The sequence below is a fragment of the Tinamus guttatus genome, unplaced genomic scaffold, assembly GCF_059628265.1.
Source record: "Tinamus guttatus ecotype Peru unplaced genomic scaffold, ASM5962826v1 Tinamus_guttatus_pri_ptg000466l, whole genome shotgun sequence".
Lineage (NCBI taxonomy): Eukaryota > Metazoa > Chordata > Aves > Tinamiformes > Tinamidae > Tinamus > Tinamus guttatus.
The window spans coordinates 476,571-495,417 of record NW_028289000.1 but is presented as its reverse complement, the minus strand read 5'-3'; the positions used below and the strand labels follow the sequence as shown (position 1 = coordinate 495,417).

Here is an 18,847-nt window from a genome sequence, read left to right as displayed (position 1 = left end):
CATCCCCATTGCCATTGCTGTGTGCCAGTTCTGTCCGTTCTGGGTGTTCCCCATAGAGGAGGCAGTTGCTGACCGAGCTGGGGGTTTCTTCAGGACAGGCCTGTTCATCTCTGTGTCCCAGAAGAAACTGAGGTGCTCCGTGAGTGTCTGCTCTCCAGAGGAACATCTCTGAGCTCCCTTCCCAGCCCTGCTCTCCAGCACATCACTGCCTTTCTCCTGCCTTATTTTATCCTGTATCCTGCAGCCTGTAGGCCCTGCGTTGCATTCACTCCAAGGCAAATCCCCTTCTTCACAAAATATTTTGTTCTCAGACCCTTCTGTGGTGCCACTGGTTACCCACCAAACACGAATGGGGAGGGTGTAAGACACCCCTAGCATCACTGCAGGCGACAATGAGCATCCTCCACCAAACGATGCCATGCCCAGGAGATCTTCAGGAGGTGCTTGACATCCACTCGTTATAGGAACCTGCAGAGCAAAGAGGCTCCATGGTGGGTTACAGCAGATCCTTGCAGCTCTGTGGGTCAGGAACCGATTTCTCAGCTGCTGTAAGAAGGTGAGATCCTGGGGAAAGCAGCCCCTCTGGCTGTAGGATTTCCCATGCTCTTGCCTTGTGGTCAGCTTCCTGCTGACTCCTTTTAAGCCTTGATTTGCTTGCTGCATCATAACTCGGTCCTTAATTAAGTGATTTAGCGTGAATTCCACATAGTCCGGAGTAGGAGTGTGTCTAGTTTTCAGACCTGGGAGGATTTGTGTGGCATTTGTAATTTGCCTGGCTGTTTTCTGTGCAGCAGGCAGCGATTCTGTGCAAGGCATTTAACTTGTGGCAGATTGAACGCATGATCTGAAATAAACAGGATGCACTTCAGCGAGGACAGAGGCGAAATACGAGGGGAAGAAAAGGAAATGGCAATAACTGGCTGGAGAGGTTTGCAGAAGATCTCGAACATGGCCATGTAGGTGATGGGACTGGAGTATGAAAATCCATTGCCCAGGTCATGCTGTGCCAGGCACCCAAGGATGACATCAACTGCTGGATAAGCATCCGTCAGAAGCAATTTAAAACTAGCTCTTGCCATGGACCAAGGCAGACTAGAGGGACTCGAGACTCTCTCCTAGCCAAGCTTTAAATGACGCTGTGATTTAAATGAAACCTACACACTAGACTGTCTTGTCGAGATGACACGATTGTTCACGCAGTTGAAATATCTAGTGCTATTTCGGGAGCATCCCTGAGTTCAAGTGCAGTTGTGGAGAAAAGGAGAGCGCGAGCACTGCAGCCTGGCATTAAATTGCAAGCTGAACTCTTTTGGTAATCTCAACAGTATCAATAGTTATACATCTTTCATGCCTTTGGCATTTAGGGTTATTAAATATATGGCATCACCTCTATTGGTAGCAAAACTCTGTTTCCTGCATGCTTGTATTTGCCTGAAAAGAAGAATACTCATAATTCCATGTTAGTATCAAAAAAAACAATGTCTTCTACACAAATATTTTTATATTTAAAGCTTGGTAAAACAAAAGTTTTGAAGAAAATACAGTGTTTAGAGAGAGACAGTAGCTGAACTTTCTTAAGGCAGTTTAAAGCTATCACAGGCGATATATGTTAACAAGGGCGCTCCAAGAAAGAAGCATTGCAAGACAAAGCAAAAGATGTACTTTAAAATGTGCTGCTCATTCCACTGCGAGTGATTTCTCATGAGATGTTGCGCCACGTGAGATACAGCAGCACTGAGCTGCATCTGGAGTTGCCTTTCCAAAGCTAGTTGCTTTTATTAAATTCTAATCCGTAACGGCTTACTGAGCTGTCCTACAATGAGAATAACGTAAACCTGAAATAAGGAAAAAAAAAAAAAGATGCTGAGTGATAAAGACACGGCCCCGGGAGCTGACGGTGCGCTGGGGGCTGCAGTGGTCACCGCGGTCCCTCTCCGAATTCCCTCCCTTTGGAGGGAACCGGTGCTTGCGAGCTGGGGTGCTGAGCTGCAAAGAGGTGCTGCAGAAGCGGCCGCTGTTGCCTTCCTCCCTTCCTCCCTCCCTGCTGCTTGTGTTTGGGGGATCCCATGGCTAAACTGCAGGGATGGATTCCCCGCCAGATCTGATGCCGTTATAATACACAACTCGTGGGCAGGCTTTTGGTAACGGGGCTTTCCGCTGAGTGCTGCAGATAGCTAATTAATCAATCCCATCCAGAAGAAAGGTACTGCATGGCAATCTGGTAGGTCTCAATCCAGAAGGGCAGGATCCAGGCGGTGGGGATGCACTGCCTGGATGGGGATGCAGGGAGGGAACATCCTTCCCTGCGCCCCGGAAAGCAGCCCTTAGCTGTTCACCAGGCATGTGCACGCTCCACCACCAGGTCTCCCTGGACTGGAAGCAAAACCTTTGGGGCTTTCTGCTCCCCTCCGGCCCTTTTATGCAGCCTAAAGAGCTCTGGGGAAGGCGGTTGTGCTGCGCACTGAACACACAGTGATTTTTCTCAGGGCTTATTGCTAAATGTGTGAACCAATACGACTGATCATCATCTCCGTGAGCCTTGCGAGCAAAGCTATCGTCTCACCCAGCTGCCCTCGCCGAAGAGGCTGCTGTTGGCTATTCTCAGTGATGGAGAGTAATGATGCCTAGAGGCAATGCTGGTTTTTATCAAAATCCCGTCTCCACACACACATAATTCACACTGCTCGCGGTTAGAGAGCAGCCGAAGTGGCCCCAGGGCTGGCAAAACCCAGACGGATTTAATCCAGGAGAAGAGAGCCTGTTGCTCACCCTTCCTATCCACAGTTGCGGTGCAGGGTCAGTGCCGGGCAGAGTTAAGGTGTTTTGCTTACTCCACTCCAGATTTAATGTCTGTGAAGAGCTTTCACCAGCACTTTGCAGACTGTGGTCTGGTGATGTGTGAACTGAGGGTCACCACCCTCAGTTCCACCCATGGTGAACCTGGTTGTGGAAAAGGCAGAAGTGGGAGGTTTCACACCCAGGTGACTCAAGGACACGGCTTAATCCTCGTACTGCGCATGCAGCGCCTGCAGCATCTCTTTGTTTCCTTCAGGGGGGCTTCCTGGATGGATTAAAAAGCTCTCTAGGGACTGTTTCTAATATGTTTGGAGGTTTTCTCCTATTGGTACTGGTGATTAATTCAGATTGAATGGAAGTGTCATTATAATGCCCAGCCAGGAGGAGCTGCCTGGACCGCCCCAGGCGCTGTCTGTGCTCAGTTTGCCTTGCTCACTCAGGTTTTCATGCACGACTGCTAAATCTGGACTTCTTATGGCTATATTTAGGTGCCTAAATTAGTGGTGTGTAAGAGACATCGCTCAAGGCTCTGAAGTTAGCAGGAGGAAAGAGCGTTCAGCATAGCTGGAAGCCAACCCACTTCTTCAGCTGCCCAACTGGAGAATTTCAGTGCTAACAAGTATATTGGACACAAGATAACTGTAATCTTGGCCATCCTGTTCCTTGCAGTGCCCATGGCCATGATCCCTGTGTTCCTCATGCTGGGAGCTGCTGTGGCCACGCTGATTCCAAGCTAAACAGGTAGCACTAAGGGTTTAGCAGACACTTGCACTCAGCCAGGAGGAGACTTGGATCAGTCCAGCTAGCAAGTGCCTTTTGAGGACAAATCCTTCACTGGGATCCTTGTGGGGCTGCATCCTGAGAGTGCAGCAGCTGTACAGGCATTTTCCCACCTCCTGCTCCTGCGCCTTGCCTTCTTCCAGATGGCAGCTCTTCTGCCAGAATTTGGTGTTGCTGGCATTCCTTTCATCCTGTTAGCACAACTTGCCCCAGCACTGTGCTTTGGCTGCTCGCTGCTTAGTGTTTGCCAAGCACCTCGCTAAGGGTCACTGTCAATCACACCACGTCCCTAAGTGAAAAAGCAAGAGCTCCTAAGTAAGTCGGCTGAACCAAACTCCCCAATGTGCTGGAGCTGGAAGAAGCACGTGGGGAAGGGTTGGCTCCTCCTGTGTGACTGCTTTTGCCTAGACAGAAAACCCAGTGCAGGGGGTGTCCGTGGGTTTGGGGTTGTGCTGCCGAGCTGGAGCGAGCAGGCTGGTCCCATCCAGGTGGCTTTGCCTGGTGCAGTGACTTGAGCGCTCCCGTGAGCAAGAGCGGGTCGCTCAGGGAGTCTGCTTAGACCTGGGCCACGAGACCTGTCTCATGGAGAGCTGTTTGCCCGGAATAGCACTGGCTTTAGCTGAACACAGAGGGACGAACACCCATGGGGGCAGTGTGCGGATTTCCCGGCACCTCAACACCGAAGGCGGAAAGCCCCAAGCTCCTGTGTGGCTGCTGACGCCTGAATGACCCAGCCATCCCCTGGGCTTTTCTGCAGGTTTCATTCCCTGCCAGCAGAACATTTCCTGCGTCATTTATTTCCAAACAGCAGCAAAATACGCCTAAATCCTTATCGCCAGTCTGTCAGCTAATTCTTCAGTGGGCCGGGAGCAACGCTGTCAGATCAGGCTGCAAGTGCCGCTCCCGGCGGCTGATAAGCGCGTTGCTGCTGTATGTAAATGGGCTTCTGGAGAGCCCGAAAGTGGTCCTAGTACAAACATCATTTCCAGATTATCATCCAGCTGCCTTAGCTCCTCTGCTGGTGCCCAGGCTCGCTGTGTGCCCGGGATCACCTGCAGGGTGACAGCGCTGGGTTGCAATAGGAGTAGGGGCGCATAGGGCTTGCAGGGCTTCAGAGTTTCACATTCGCTTGGTGGTCCATGGAGCTGGTGTGGAAAATCTTGCTGCATTAGCAGCAAAGTTTGATTCTCTTTGGTCTCTCCATCAGAAATGATTAGGGAAGCCTCTTTGCCTCCATCCAATGGATCCTCTGGTCTCCCCACTGGTGTGTTTTGCTAAGGGAGGAGCCCTCGCTCTCGGGGTCTGCACCTTGACCAGCCTTGGTTGTAGGAGGGAGGAAGGTGAGGTCTCCTGCAGCCTTTGCTGGGCACCAGACATAGCCCTGCTCTCGTTGGGTGGGGGGAGCCTCCCTCTTACTGAAAGGAAGGGGCAGAGGGGCAACCCCAATGTGCTGGGTTTACCAAGGGATTTAGGCCACTAAAAAAGCAAAGATGCTGTGAAATCCTAGCAGCTGGATGCCTCTTCCCATTGAGTTTAATAAGGAGACACCTGGGAGGGTCAGACAGAGATGCTGGTGAGTTCCTGAAGTTCTTCATCCCTTACTAAATAGGCCTGTGAAAGCTTAAATTGCTTTTTCATGGGAAGCCGGCACCCTGCGTCACTGGGGTGCTTGTGAAGGGCTCGGATCGCACAGCGAGGCCTGGATCCCGTCCTGCCAGGAGCGGCCGTGTCCCCGGCACGAGGGGCCCCGCGGCACAGAGGGGCTCTGTGGGACAGACCGGACCCGCTCCGCCTCTCCTGGCCACGCCAGCAGAGCCGGCGCTCTCACTGCTGTAAAACGTAAACATGTGTTGTTTAATCCAAACCTTATGGCAGATGTTTTATGATTATTCCACCAGTGGGGGAAAAGAAACAAACAAAAAAAAAAGTTGCTGAAAAATGCCAGCATCATGGGTTTTATGAGAGGGTTTTATTAACTTGGCACTTCACTGTTCAGCGCGGGGGGGAAGGCTCCAGCCGAGAAGCAGTGACTCCAGTTAAACGACACCCGTATCATGGGCACAGGGCTCATTAGGGGCTGATTTGTGCCGGGCTGGGGCTCCTGGGGGTCTCCAAAGAGCCCGTCCCTCTCTGTGGCTCCCTGTCGCTGCCTCCTGCTTTGCCGGGAGCTGGGGCAGGGGGATGCGGCTGCGAGGCCGCCCGCGCAGGGCTGCGATGGAGCCTCGGCCCTTTCGCCTGCCCTAGGCCGTGTGGGGCAGAGCTGCCCCCGCGCAGGGCCGGTGCTGCCCTGCCTGGTCCCTCACACCTCGCTCCTTCGGGCGCTTCGCCCTCTCGCTGGGGAGGCTCCAAGAATAAAATGGGTGCGGGTGTCACCATGAGGGGCTCCGGTGCCCGTTCAATGAGCTCCTCACGGGCTGTCCCCCCGCAGAGAAGCTGCCTCCTCAGAGGCCCAGTGTGCCTGAACCCCGTTGATTCGTACGAAGCTACTGGGTGCACTGAAGCTGGCACCGATGGGCCCTGTCCCACAGACATCGTCCCCGCCGGCTCGGCTCGCCCGCAGGGCAGCCCGGGGAGGGTGTCGAAGGCTGTCACACGCAAAGCAGCTTTCCCAGGAAGAGCAGGGTCCCGAAATACCCCGAGCAGCTGTGTTTATCCGCAGGCGCTCCTTCAGAGACATGCTCAGCTGTGACGTGGGCCGTCAGTGTAAACGCCGCTTGCTCCCGGTGCCCGAGTGGAGCCACGAAGGGCGCTGCGCGCTTAACGGGATCCAGCACCTGTGAGCGTGGGAGCAACGCAGCCCCGCTCCTTGCTGGGGGTCCAAAGAGAAATGGGGCAATTGTGCGAAATCGGGGGTGTTCTGCAACACCCCAGTGGAAGTGGGGCTGCTCAGGGAGGGCCAGGAGCCAAGATGCAATGGAAGGATCTTCCTGCTGTCCCCTTCTAGCTGTCCCCCTCCAGCTGTCCTATGCATGCCTCCTTGCTAACCGCTCTGCCTCGCTTGCTCTCCCCATAGGAGAAGAAAGGCCAGGAGGTGAAGAAGGGCCCCGAGGTGGAAATTGCGAAGCTGGACAAGCTGCTTAACCTGGTGAGAGAGCCAGCCAGCCAGGCCGCCAAGTGAGTGGCGGCAGCTCCCCGGCCGTGCGGCCCCACGTGCGGGCCCTGCTGCTTGTCATGCGAGGCGCTGCGCTTCGCCGCCGTGCCCCAGCGAATAAACAGAGCTGCTGAAAGGCCCCAGTGTGCGGAGACGGCTCTGGCGAGGCCAGCACCGCGCCGTGCCAGGCTTGTCCCCACGTGGCGGAGGGAGCCTCACGGAGGCCGCGTGAGGGCAGGGGTGGCTTCAGCCCCCCCCCTGAAACGGCTCGGCTGCAGGCAGGGTGGACCAGGCGCTCCAGGCGGGAGCTGTGCTCTGTCATGAGCGCTCACTGGAGCGCCCAGACACTGAGGAACAGGTGCCCGTGGCCACACCAGGCAGCCCTGCAGCCCCACAGCCAAATGCAGGGTCACATACACGCTCTCCCCTGCACGTCAGGGGATGCTTTAGCGCCTGGAGAGGGACATGCCATGGCTTAACCCGGGGCATGGGAGCAGCAGCCGCAGGCAGCGCCGCTGTCCCCGGCAGCGGCTCGGCCCGAGTTCGGCTCCGCGTTGCAGCGCCCGCCCGGCGCGCTGCAGCAGGGGGATTAGCTGCTGCGGGCGGCGGTGGCCGCCGGAGCCGCGGTGGCCTCGCTGCATGCTGATGAGCCGCCTGCGGCTGTCACCGGAGCTGGGCACGCGGCGCCTGGCATGGGGAGCAGCAGCATTCGCATCGCTGAGCGGGGGGACCTCTGTCCACGCACCTCCCCTGCAGGACATCGGCCACCAGCTCTGCCCCCACGGTGCTCAGAGCTGGGGGGGGCGGACAGGACACGGTGCCTCCCCCCGTTCCCTCCGGCAGAGTTCGGAGACACCACGTGGGTCCTACAATTGGTTTATTAGTCTAGTAAAAACACCACTGCCAAGGGACACGTTAGCTACACCTGACGGCGGGGCACCCACATGGGAAGGGATCACTGGCCTGGCCATGCCCGCAGCGGGAGCCTGGCGCTCGCACCCAGCACAGCCTCCGCTCCAGCCCTACCGCAGCGGCTGCGCCCGCGGGCACCCGCTGCTGCCCGGCCCCCTGTGCCGGCTCCTGCTGGGCTGCGCGGAGGCGGCCGCTGGGCCGGAGGCCAGGTCAGAGCCCACCAGCCCCGGCGGGGGCACCAGCCGCAGGCCCCAAGTGATGGGGCTGGAAGGCCCTTCGGCGCCGAGCTCTACCCGTGACTCCCTCCTGCCCGTGGCTTCCAGCAGCCCTGCCCAGCTCTGCCCCACGGGCTCAGCAGCCGGGAGGAGGGCGCAGCACGGTCGGTGCTAGCGCTGGAGGGGCCTGACGGGCACAGCAGGGACGAACGGACAGGCCGAGCAGCCCTCTGCACCTTCCCGGCTCACACAAGTGTCCGCTGGGGCAGACGGTGCCCCTGCCCGCCCAGGGCTCCCCCAGCACCCGCTGCCCAAAGGCGCCGTGCCCAGTCAGGTCCAGCTGCAGCTGCCAAGGCCGCCCGGGTGTCCTGGTGCCACTGCAAGGCAGGTGGCCCATGTGAGACCAGGGGGTGCAGAGGCCCCGCACCAGCCCCGCTGCAGCCCGCCCTGCCCCGCTCAGGTGGGCGCTGCAGCGAGGGGCAGGCGGCCATCCCCAAGGGAAGGGCAGAGCATGCCCGTGGGCCAGGGCCGCCTCGAAGCCCCCCAGCCAGCCCCACAGCACGGCCCGGGCCAGCACGGGCCTCCTGCCCGCACGCGCTGCCTCTCCTCCATCCCCTGCCTCTTCTCCATCCCCGCGGGCACCACAGGCCTCTGCAGTGACAGCAGGCACCAAAACCGCAGGAAAGAGGGTCTGCCCAGCCTCACAGCACTGGCAAGCGGCCCAGCATCCCCACGGCACTCATCCTGTCCATCCTGGGGCTCCCGCCGCATCCACACGTGCAGTTTCTTCAGCGCAGCCCGTCCCCAAGCCCCTGGCAGGCCCGGAGCCACGTCGGGCAGCAGGGAGAGCCTCATGGCTGCAGCAGGTACTTCTCCTCGTTCCTCGTCTCGTCCGTGTCGGAGGACGGGCTCTTCTTGGGGCAGGACGGCGTCCTGCAGGCCTTGCAGAGGATGAGGAAGAGGATGAGGATGAGCAGGGCGATGACGCAGTTAAAGGAAATAGCGACGACGGCTCCGGCGGAGAGAGCTGCCCCCATGGCCGCGGCCCAGCGGGGCGGCCGCGCTGCGCAGGTCGGGCCGCAGCTCGGTGCCGCGGGTGCTGGCGCAGCGACGCGGGGCGCAGCGCCCGCCCGCGGGCATTGGCGGGGGCGCGCAGCTCCCCGGGGTCCCGCGGCGCTCCTGGCAGCGCGCAGGGAATGGCAAAGCGGCTCCGGGGTTCAGCGGGCCTGGTGGGTGGCAGGACGGCGACCCCCGTGGCAGCTCAGCCACACGGAGCCACTGGCACCGCGGTCACCTCGCAGCGACCCTTGTGCCCAGGAAGGACCCGGCGGCCAGGCCTTGGCTTTCCCTCCTCCGGTGGTGCCGTGGGGACGTTGGGAGGCTGCTCCTCCCTCATGCACCTGCAAGGGAAGACATCAGCGTCAGCGCCCGCGCATGGGCACAGGTGCAGGGCACCAGAGCAGAGGGAGGCTGGTGGCCCCCCGGCACTCCGCCGTGCGCAGGTCTCGCCCCGTCCTGCGAGGTGGCTCCCTGAGCAGGGCTGGAGATGGGGGTCACAAGGCCCTGGCAGGGCCCTGTTGGGCAGCTCCGGGGCTGCCTGGTCCCAGTGCAAGGGAAGATGCTGGGACCTGCTGCCCCCGGGGTGCCGGGGCTGAGGGGGCTCCGCAGCTCCCAGGGCATCGTCAGGTCATCGGGCCACGGCTGGAAAACATGGGCTGCAGGAAAGCAGCTGGGAGCTGCTGCCGCTCCAGCCTCGCCACCCCAGGGTGCGGGACAGGGGACGCGGAGTGCGGGGACAGCGACCTCGGCCAGCGCCTCCCCCCATCCTGCCGGGGGCAGAGCTGGGCTCCCCCGCCGGGCGCGGGGAGGCCTCTCCGGCAGCCCCGCCACAAGGTCCCGACTGCCGCGGGGAGCAGCTGCTGCCCCGGGACGGGATGGGACCCCGCAGCCCGTCGGCGCTGCAGCGCCCGGTCCCGACCCACACCCCTGCCCGCGCTGCTGGCACGTCTGGGGGACTCGAAGTGCTCTGGGCCCGGTTCGAGCCTCCCTCCAGCCTCCGCGGGGTTCCCCTTCGCGTCCCTCGCGCGGCCGCCGGGCGCGCAGCTCCGTTCGGGGGCAGGTCCGGACGCCCCGGCCAGGGCGAGACCGCCCGGAGCCGGCAGCGACCCGAGGGACGGGCCCGGGACCCGCATCCCGGAGGGGCCGCTCCGCGATGGTGTCGAGGGGCCGCCGAGCCCCGGCCCTGCCCGCCCGCGGCCACGGCGGGACCCCCCGGAGCCGCCCCCGCCCCGCGGCCCCGCGTTACCTGCGCTCGGCGGCAGCTGCCGCCCCGACGGGGCCGCCGCGGCGGAGCCCGGCCGCGGTGCGGGGCCGGGCCGGGGCTGCGGGCGGCGGCGGGGCCGGAGCGGAGCGGAGCGCGGTGCTGCCGGGCCGGGCCGGGCCGGGCCGGGCCGGGCGGGGCGGGTCGGGCCGCCCCGTCGGTGCCGCAGCCCGGCGGCTCCGCGCTCCCTCCCGCCGCCACCGGGAGGGCGGGGCCCGCCACCGCCCCGCCCCCGGCCATTGGCTGCCGCCCCCCGCCGGCCGCGCGCCATTGGGCGAGCCCGCCGCCGAGGCCACGCCCCCTCCGCCCCGCTCCCACGTGAGCGGCGCCGGGGCCGCGGCGGGGCCTGGAGCGGCGGGCGCTGCCCCCGGGCCGCCCCGTCTGTCCTGCCCTGCCCGGGCCGTCTGTCCTGCCCGGACCGTCTGTCCTGTCCTGCCTTGACTCTCGGTCCTGCTGGTGCCGTCTGTCCTGTCCTCTCTTGCCCTGTGATGCTGCTGTCTCTCCTGCCCCGACCGTCTGTCCTGTTTGCCGTGACCCTGCTGCCCCCCTGCCCTGCCTTTCCAGCCCTTAACGCCCTGCCCCAGAGCGTGCACACACACACCTGCACACGTGCGTATGCACACGCACACCTACACGGACACACACACCTATATGTGCCCACACGCACACCTACACACGCACGCCTACACGGGTACACGCACGTGCCCCTGCATGCGCAGCTCCCGCCAGCCGTGCTCGGCAGCGACGGCTCCCTGGGAGCCAAATCCCGCTGGAGAACTAGGTCAGGCCACAGCGCAGCCCCAGCGGCAGCGCCCGGCCCCCGGAGCCGGCGCCGCTGCAGCTGCCGGGAGCGGGAAGTTGAGGCCGGCACAGGGAAGCTGCGCGGAGCCCTGTGCTCCCAGGCCAGATAAGCCTCACTGGAGAGGGGATACTCACTGGGTCCTCATCCCCACCAGCCACCCCCTTGGCCCTCAGTGTCACCCCGAGCCAGCCCATCTTTCACCCATCCTCCTCCTCTTCTTCTTCACGGGAGACCCAAGGGTGCTCCGAGGACGCGAGTCCCAGCACGGCACCAAGGGACCCCCGCCACGGCCAAGCACCCGGTCGCTCCGTGAGCGGAGGCTGAGCCGCAGGGAGCGTCATCCCCGCAGGAGCCACTTGTCACCTGGTGAGGGTTGAGGGGAGGACGTGGGGCAGGCCTCATGGCGCTGCATGGGGCGAGGAGGCGCCCCGAGGCCTCCTTGCTTGCTGCCCGCAGACGCAAAAACGCGCGGGGCACCTGCCCGGCTCCTCGCGGCTCCCACGGACCCGCCACAGCGGGAAAGCCGGAGCAGGACACGGCTGCACATTGGCAAGGGAGCTGGGGACCTCTCCTGGCTGACGGGTGCAAGCCGAGAGGCTGCGCGGGGCCACGCGGGACACAGGCTGCCGACGCACGCCTGGGCCCCCGCACACGGCGCTCCTTGGGTTTTGTCCATCATCCGCTGTGCGCTCTGCGCGAGGTGGGGCCTGGGGCCTCCGGCCTTGATGTCCTGGAACTGCACATGGAGCTCCCAAAGCGCCCCAAAGTGGAGGCCACACAGCACGCGACCCCACGCAAGGACGGCTCCTTCTCCAGCCCAGCCTCCCATCGGCTTCCAGGAAGGAGAGCTCGGCTGTCACCAGCCACCGAAATGTCTCGAAGGCAGAACCACTGTGGGAATCCATGGCAGTTGTCATGCTGTAAATAAAATTACGTAAAAAGAAAAAAAATCATTTTGCAGTTTTGATTAGAAGGCGTTCAAAGCGCTGCTGCCATCAGGGAGGATTTACCCAGACTATTTTAGGAACTGAGATTCCTTCAAAAGGGTGTTTTTAACAGTAAACAAATGGTTTTGAGCTCATCATGATGGAAGCAGTAGAAACAGTCACTCCAGCCACTTGAGCGTTGCTTCTGGGTATTTTCCACTGAACGGCTGATTATTTAATAAAAGCAGCCTCCTCCTTAGGCATAAGGGAACAGCAGCTGGGAGCAGCAGGACCCTGGCACAGACAAGCAGCCTTAACCCAGCTCTGCTCCGTCCCCTGGTTCCATCTGCTTTGGTGCCGTGAAGGCGTTTGGGCATTTACGGAATGGCCTCACCTGCTCTCGCAGACACCGACCCGCACGGCCGGGCTGGGAAGGGACTGATCCAGGAGCCCGTGCCCGGGGCTGCAGCCACGGCGGTCCCAGCACAGCAGCCAGCAGTCACTTCAGGACGTTTTCACCCGACTCGCAAAAATATCTCGTTTTCCAGGGTACGGAAACAGCAGCAACCCTTCGTGAGGCTCCGAGGCTGCACCACGTCACGCGTGCCCTGGTTACGGCGCCGCTCCTGCCAGCCCCAGCAGGCAGCTCGCGCTTCGCGTGTCACGCGGCGAGCGCACCCACTTTTAGTTGTCACTGGGGGAACGAAGCGAGACAACGCATGTGAAGAGGGGAATGTTAATTCCAGATCAGCAGGAGCTCGACACGGACACGTGCACCTGCTGGTATGAAATGGGAGCGTTAGGATGCAGCCAGTGTTGCGCTCACCACTTCACAAGTTTGCGAACGCTGCCCCGTCTGGCAGTTAAGCCGGTCTGAACAGCAGCTGCACTTTAGTGAGGTCTAAACCTGCACCACCTGCAGCCAAAGGAAAAGAAAACGCTGCTTACTATCCATGAAAACACCTCAGACTGTTATTATGTGAACTGCAAATTAACTCCCTTTCCGTTGCTTCTTGTTTTCATATGTCATTAAGTTTGGACTCTAAAGATGCCCCTTCCTGCTACGTGACCCACAAGCACTGAAGCTGCTGACGGCCACGAGAGCATCACTCAAACCCTCAGCAAACGTTTTCCTACAGCCCCTGTAGCATGGGGAAACCCGTTAAGACGGAAAAGAATGAAATAAACCACCGCAGGTGAGAGGCAGCAGACAGAAAGCAGCGACGTGGGGCCTGGCACTGCTGGGGCTCGCACGGGGAGCGCGGCCGGGGGCAGAGCGTGTCCTCACGCACCGTGTGCGTGGGCAAGGCCGCACTCTGCTGCCACAGTCGGGCCACCCGTGAGAGCCTCCTCCTCTCCCTGTTCAGCAGAGGTTTCCCTCGGGTTAGGAAGTATCCCCCCAAGCAGGGCAGTTGTAGCAGTTCTGTGCGTGCAGACAGACACACAGAGCAAGAAGAGCAAAGAGGAGCAGCTGTGGACTGAATCGTGGTGAGGTTTGAATCAGGATGTGGTTTTACCAGGCAAGTGCTTGGGCTTTGAGAGTAACACCACTGTCGTCCTGCCCTGTGTTCACTCACTTCAGCTGCTCGAGAAGCAAAGCCACAGAGCAAGACGTGCTCTGTGCTTCACTCCATTTAGCAAAGTTTGGATGAAGTCCTTGAGGCTGTGATTCCAGGCACTTTAAAATCTGCGAAGTTTCCCAGAAAAATACACGTAAAACGCTGACCGTTCTTTGGATATTGAAAGTGAATAGCAAAGGAAGGAAAGAGCTTCCCCCCACCCCCTCCCTGACACCAGGGCCCATTTCAGTTCCTCGATGAGAGGAAGCCTCCCACGCGCAGGCTCCCCTCCTCCTCCTCGGGAGCAGGTCAAGCGCGGGGCTCAGCTGCAGTCCTGTCAGCAGCGCTCAGAGAACCAGCTCCGGCACAGTGAGGAGACATGACAAACGTCACGTTAAATAAAGAGGAAACTTTATTTTAAGCCCATTTCTATGCATCATAAAGGAGCAGAAGCAGGGGGACAGTGTGCTTGCTTTGGGGCCCAACCCTGCAGGGCCCTGAGGCAACTTCAGGATTTCAGCCTCATCACTACATTGGGCAATGTGCGACACTTTGGCAGGGAGAGGTCTAATCTGCCAACGCCAGAGGTCAAAGGAGGACAGAAAGGTGCAATGGAGATGGTCTTTCAAACATGAAGGAGTCGATCCAGCCCAGCACATTGCATTTTCTGCACAGGGGAGCTCTGGTGATGCAGGGGTCCCCGCTGGGTCACACTGGCCACGTGCACCACAGCAAGAGCCGCCCGCGGCGCCGCTCCTGCCCGAGCGGCTTTGGCCCAGCTCGCTGAGCAGCTGCCAACTCGGGCCTCCCGACAAGGCACCTTCGGTCCGCGCTTGGTTCCCGCTTTCGGACTCATCCCTGAGCTGCGGAGCAGAGCCTGGCAGCCTTTCACAAAGAAACTTGTCAAAACACTATTTCTGGCAGCTACAGTCATGTCTGTTTTGAAACGGTGACTTCTTCTCCCTGCCCTTAACAGCTCTGCAAGCCCACATGTTCATCAGCTTCCCAGCTACAGCTGCTGGCTTTTTTTTTTCCTTAAAACCCCCAAGTTACACCCAAATGTGTCTGTGTCTCAGGAATTTTCGCAGGACTCCTCCTGCCCTTCAGCAGACCGAGGGTGCTTTCCTGGGTTGCCAGCTCCCCTTCCTCCCCCCTGCTTCCTCTTCACTTGGCCCTGAGCCTCTGCTTTGAGAGTCTCAATCCAGAAGGCTTCAAAGGAGCCCGGAGCCTGATATCCCGGCTCTTGGGGATCAAGGGCATCTTTGCTAAGCAAGATGCATATGGCAGGAATGTTTCTCTTCACCGTCAAGGCATCGAGGCCAGCTTCGGGCACAATGGGCTCCCAGATCTCCTCAATCTGTTTGAAGAGCACTTTGGTGATCTGGTGGAGTTCCTTGAGCCTTCGCTTCATGATCTCCACGCAGGTGATGGTCTTGCTGACAGCCTTGCCCGAGCCTGTGAAAAGGATCTGCCGCACCGAGTCCAGCTCCATCTTGCCGATGGCGTAGCCCATCAGGTTTCTGATTTTGCTCCCGTCTTTCACCTTCATTTCAATAATATCGGGGGGTAGGTCAGCGAAAGGAAGAGGACAAGGTTTTTCCACAATCTTTGTCTTCTTGTAGTTCTCCATTCTGCAGTGCTGGAAAAGAAAATACACCCATTAATACTTGTATTTATGGCTCAGAAAAGCAGGCTCTGCAAGTTCACCCATCCTGTACAGTAGAATCCACGACCTTTCAATCTGCGCCAGCTTCCCAAAACTCAGTAACGGAAGCAGCAGCTTCATTACTCATCCCGGTGTAGTAAAACCAAGGAACTATCTCAAGCTGCATCCAGCCCACTCATAAGGAAAGGTATCGTCTATTATATGGAAGTAATTTCTGCAGCTTAAATTAAGGATCACTTGTTTTCCAGCCTAGAGATTGGAACTATTTTCCAGCCACGAGAAGAAACTCACAGCAGGTCTAGACAAACAGCTGCACTTGACAAACAACTCTTGTCATTGCTGCTCAAGTACTACAATCTTTACCCAAAAGGGCTTTATAGGCTATCAGAAACAGAGACCGTAAAAGCCCATGGGCGAAAAATCAACAGCAAAGCCCTAATGAAACCTGCTGTGGAGTCACTCAGATCCCAGCCCTCCTGTGCGTACGCCTGCAGCAAGAACTCGGAAGGGCGACGGTAGAAGGAGCAGGTCTAGTTCTGTGATTCCAAGCAGAATGGAATGAAAAAACACAAGCAGCACGAACACCAAACACGGCGAGTCCCAGAACAAGCGGGTGCGCTCGGGTTAAGCGGAAGAGGCTGCCCAGCCGGGGCACGGGGCCGGGATGAGCTACGTGACAGAGCAGCACCGGGAGCGGGGCAGGAGGCAGCACGGGGGCGCGAGGCGGCCCGGGGCGCCCACGCAGCAGCGCAGCCGCCCGGCGTGGGGCTCTCCCGGCCCCGCCGCGGCCAGCGCCGCCCTCCCGCCCCGTCCCAGCAGGAAGAGACGGGTCATCCCCCTCCCCAACCCCCCACAGCCCGCGTGATTCGGGAGCGCCCGCCCCCCGCAGGCCTCGCCGCGGCCTGGCTGCAGGGAAGGGAGCCCGGGCGGCGTGGGAGGCCGGGCCGCAGCCGCGGGACGAGCCGGGGAGCCCGGGGCCCCGCGCGGGGCCGGGAAGCGGCGGGGCCCGGCGCGGGGCCGCCTCTCACCTGCGGCCGCCTCAGCGCCGCCCGCGCCGCTCCGCGCAAGATGGCGGCCGGGGGAGGAGCGCGCGCGCAGGCGCGGGGTGACGGCACTGGATGGGCGGGGCGAGGCGGCAGGGGGCGTGGCTACGCGTCTGAGGGCGGGGCGAGGCGGCAAGGGGCGGGGCGAGGCGGCAGTGGGCGGGGCGAGGCAGCGGGGAATGGGCGCGTTTTCGCGCGCTGGTTCCCCACGGGCCGCCGGACGCGACTCTGTGACATCACAGGGCCCCTGTGTGACGTAACAGGGGCTGCTCTGTGATGTCACGGCAGCGGTTCCGCACGCTCAGGGCACCGTCCCGCGTCCCTGCGGCGCAGCCCGGGGCCATGCTGGGCACCCTGGGGCTGGCCGTACTCGGAGACCGCGGCCTCTTCGGCACCGGCCTCCTGCTGCTGGCGGCCGTCGCCATCGCCGCCCTGCTCGCTGCCCGGTGCCGCCAGGTACGGGGGCACCAGGGCATAGGCAGAAGGTGCCGTCGTGTCCCTTGCATCCTGTCACGGAGCTCTGTGCCCACAGGATGCTGGCTGGTGGCCCCAGTGGTGGGCGACGGCCCCGCGCCCAGGTATGGAGCCATGGGAGCTCGGGGGTTGTCCCGTGCAGGCAGCACCATGTCTGAGCCCTACATCCCACTGACCCCATGTCCTGCTGACCTGCAACCTGCTGACCCTGCATCCCGCTGACCCCATGTCCTGCTGAGCCCCTGTCCCACTTACCCTGCATGTCACTGACCACACGTCCTGCTGCCCCTGCATCCTGCTGATGTTGCCACCACTGACCAAATGCTCTGCTGAGCCCCCATCCCACTGACCCTATGTCCTGCTGAGCCCCCGTCTCACTGACCCTGTATGTCACTGACCCCGTGTCCTGCTGCCCCTGCATCTCACTGCCCCTGCATCCTGCTGGCACTGCCACCGCTGCCCCCTGTCCCGCTGAGCCCCGTCCCACTCCTGCAGGTGCCGGGGTCCCCTCCCCACGCAGCGGCCGCCCCGGCTGTGCCCGCTGCGCCGCGGCCGCCCGCGAGCTGCGCCGGCGGGTGCTGTCGGCGCGGACCGGGCCGGCGGCCGCGCTGGGGCCGCGCTCGGTGGCCTCGTGGGGCTCCAGCACGTGGCGGGCGGCCTGGCGGGAGCTCGAGGGGCTGGTGCGGGCGGGCGGCCCCTCCTGGGGCGCCGACAGCGACAGCGGCGACGCCGCCTCCGCCCCGGCCCGGCGGGACGGCGGCTCCGGGCACCGCTGCCCCTTCTGCCCCCCGGCGCCGCCGCGGAGCCCCGCGGGCGCCCCCGGCGCCGCCCGCCCGCCCGGGCCGCCGCGGGCCGCCCTGCAGAGCCACGTGGCCCGCAAGGGCCTGGAGCTGTGGCTGGGGGCGCTGCCCGCGCCCGTGCGGCGCTCGCAGCAGCGCGCGGCCCGCGCGCCCGCCCGCCCGCGCCCGCCGCGGCCCATCGCGCCGGGGCAGCGCCCGCCGCTCGCCCGCCGCCGCCTCTGCCCCGGCCTGCAGGGCCGGGCCGACGCCGTGGCCGCCGCCGAGCGCCGCAAGCGGCTGCGCGCGCTCTGGGGCGGCCCCAGCCCCACCGAGGAGTCGCTGGCCCGCGTGGTGCCGCCGCCGCCGCCGCTGCCGGCGCCGCCGGAGCCGGGGCCGCCGCCGCCGCCGCGCAGCCCCCCGCGCCGCCGCCCGCCGCGCCCCGCGCCGCCCGCCCCGCTCTGCGCCGGCCCCGAGGAGCCCCCGCGCCCGCCCGCGGCCCCGGCCGCCGCCGGCCCCGAGCCCGCCCGAGCGGCGCTGCCCCGGGCCCGCGGCGCCCCCGAGGACGGGCCCGGCCCCGCGCCGGGCTCGGCGGCGGCCGGCGGGGACGGGGACGGGCGGCGGCACGAGGGGCCGCCGGGCGCGGGGCGGCTGAACCGCGAGGCGCGCAGCAAGCTGTGGGTGCACGCGGCGAGGAAGTGCCTGGAGACGCGGCTGTGCGTCCTGCCCGCCGTGGTGCGGCGCTCCCTGGAGATGCCGCGGGCTCCGTCGCTGCCCCGACTGCGGCCGGACGGCGCCTGCGGCCCTGGCGCCCGGCCGCAGCCCGGGGTGCCCGTGCACATCGCGGTGCCCGAGGCCCTGTTCCTGCCCGAGGAGCAGCGCGAGGCCCTGGAGTTGCACATTCGTGCCAAGCGGCTGCAGCGCCCCAGGGACCCGCTCGGCCCCTGGGCAGCCTCTGGGGCCGGTGACGAAGCAGCAGCGATGGGCAAAGATCCGGCAAAGGGCTGGGGGCCACCGAAGCCCTGGGCAGGGCCAGCAGCCACCGGGGTGTCTCCAGTGCCTGCCCCTCCAGCTGCCAGCTTGGCCGGGGAGGATACGGCATCACCACCGCTCATGGAGGAGGTGATGAGAGAGAGCGCAGAGGCCAGGAACCCTCCAGTGACAAAGGCAGGGGAGGATGAGGAGGCTCCGGCTGCTGCCCCGCAACAGCTGCAACCCGAGGAGAAGCCCCAGGACCTCCCCATGTTGCCACTGGCAAGGACGGAGGAGAGACTCAACATGGCTGCGCCAGCTCCTTTCACCACAACGCAGGAACTCCCAGTTGCCAGCAAGAGCCCAGCCCCATGCCAGGGTGTCCCTGCGTGTCACTGTGCCGCCCGCTGTGAGGAGCACAGCCCCTCACTGTGGCACCAGGCCTGCCCGCCACCAGGCTCCGTGGGCACACTGCGCTGGAGCAGGAGGCAGATTCTGCAGGCGCTCGAGTACGG

The 18,847-nt window shown here is 62.6% G+C and overlaps 3 protein-coding genes across 3 annotated transcripts in view; 1 reads left to right on the top strand and 2 right to left on the bottom strand.

Annotated features, from left to right (window-relative positions):
• Nucleotides 1-6,705, top strand: part of LOC104578084 (dynein axonemal intermediate chain 1-like) — a 77,563-nt gene extending 70,858 nt beyond the window's left edge. The window contains exon 8 of the mRNA XM_088532700.1: nt 6,590-6,705. Within this exon, the coding sequence (XP_088388826.1) occupies nt 6,590-6,694 (105 nt within the window). The 3' untranslated portion in view covers nt 6,695-6,705. The remainder of the gene's footprint in view (nt 1-6,589) is intronic.
• Nucleotides 6,706-8,636: 1,931 nt separating this feature from the next.
• On the bottom strand, nt 8,637-8,834 carry ENHO (energy homeostasis associated). Its single transcript, XM_088532699.1, has one exon. The coding sequence runs from the start codon at nt 8,829-8,831 to the stop codon at nt 8,646-8,648; it is 186 nt and encodes a 61-aa protein (XP_088388825.1). The 5' UTR covers nt 8,832-8,834; the 3' UTR covers nt 8,637-8,645.
• Nucleotides 8,835-14,210: 5,376 nt separating this feature from the next.
• Nucleotides 14,211-16,157, bottom strand: RPP25L (ribonuclease P/MRP subunit p25 like). The gene is made up of 2 exons (XM_088532697.1): nt 16,096-16,157; nt 14,211-15,040 (listed from the first exon to the last, which is right to left on the bottom strand). Exon 2 carries the CDS (start codon nt 15,029-15,031, stop codon nt 14,474-14,476), a length of 558 nt encoding a protein of 185 aa, XP_088388823.1. The 5' UTR covers nt 15,032-15,040; nt 16,096-16,157; the 3' UTR covers nt 14,211-14,473.
• Nucleotides 16,158-18,847: the final 2,690 nt, after the last annotated feature.

Coding starts and splice junctions, on each gene's coding strand:
- ENHO (XM_088532699.1), bottom strand. CDS start 8,831: ATGGGGGCAGCTCTCTCCGCCGGAGCCGTCGTCGCTATTTCCTTTAAC.
- RPP25L (XM_088532697.1), bottom strand. CDS start 15,031: ATGGAGAACTACAAGAAGACAAAGATTGTGGAAAAACCTTGTCCTCTT.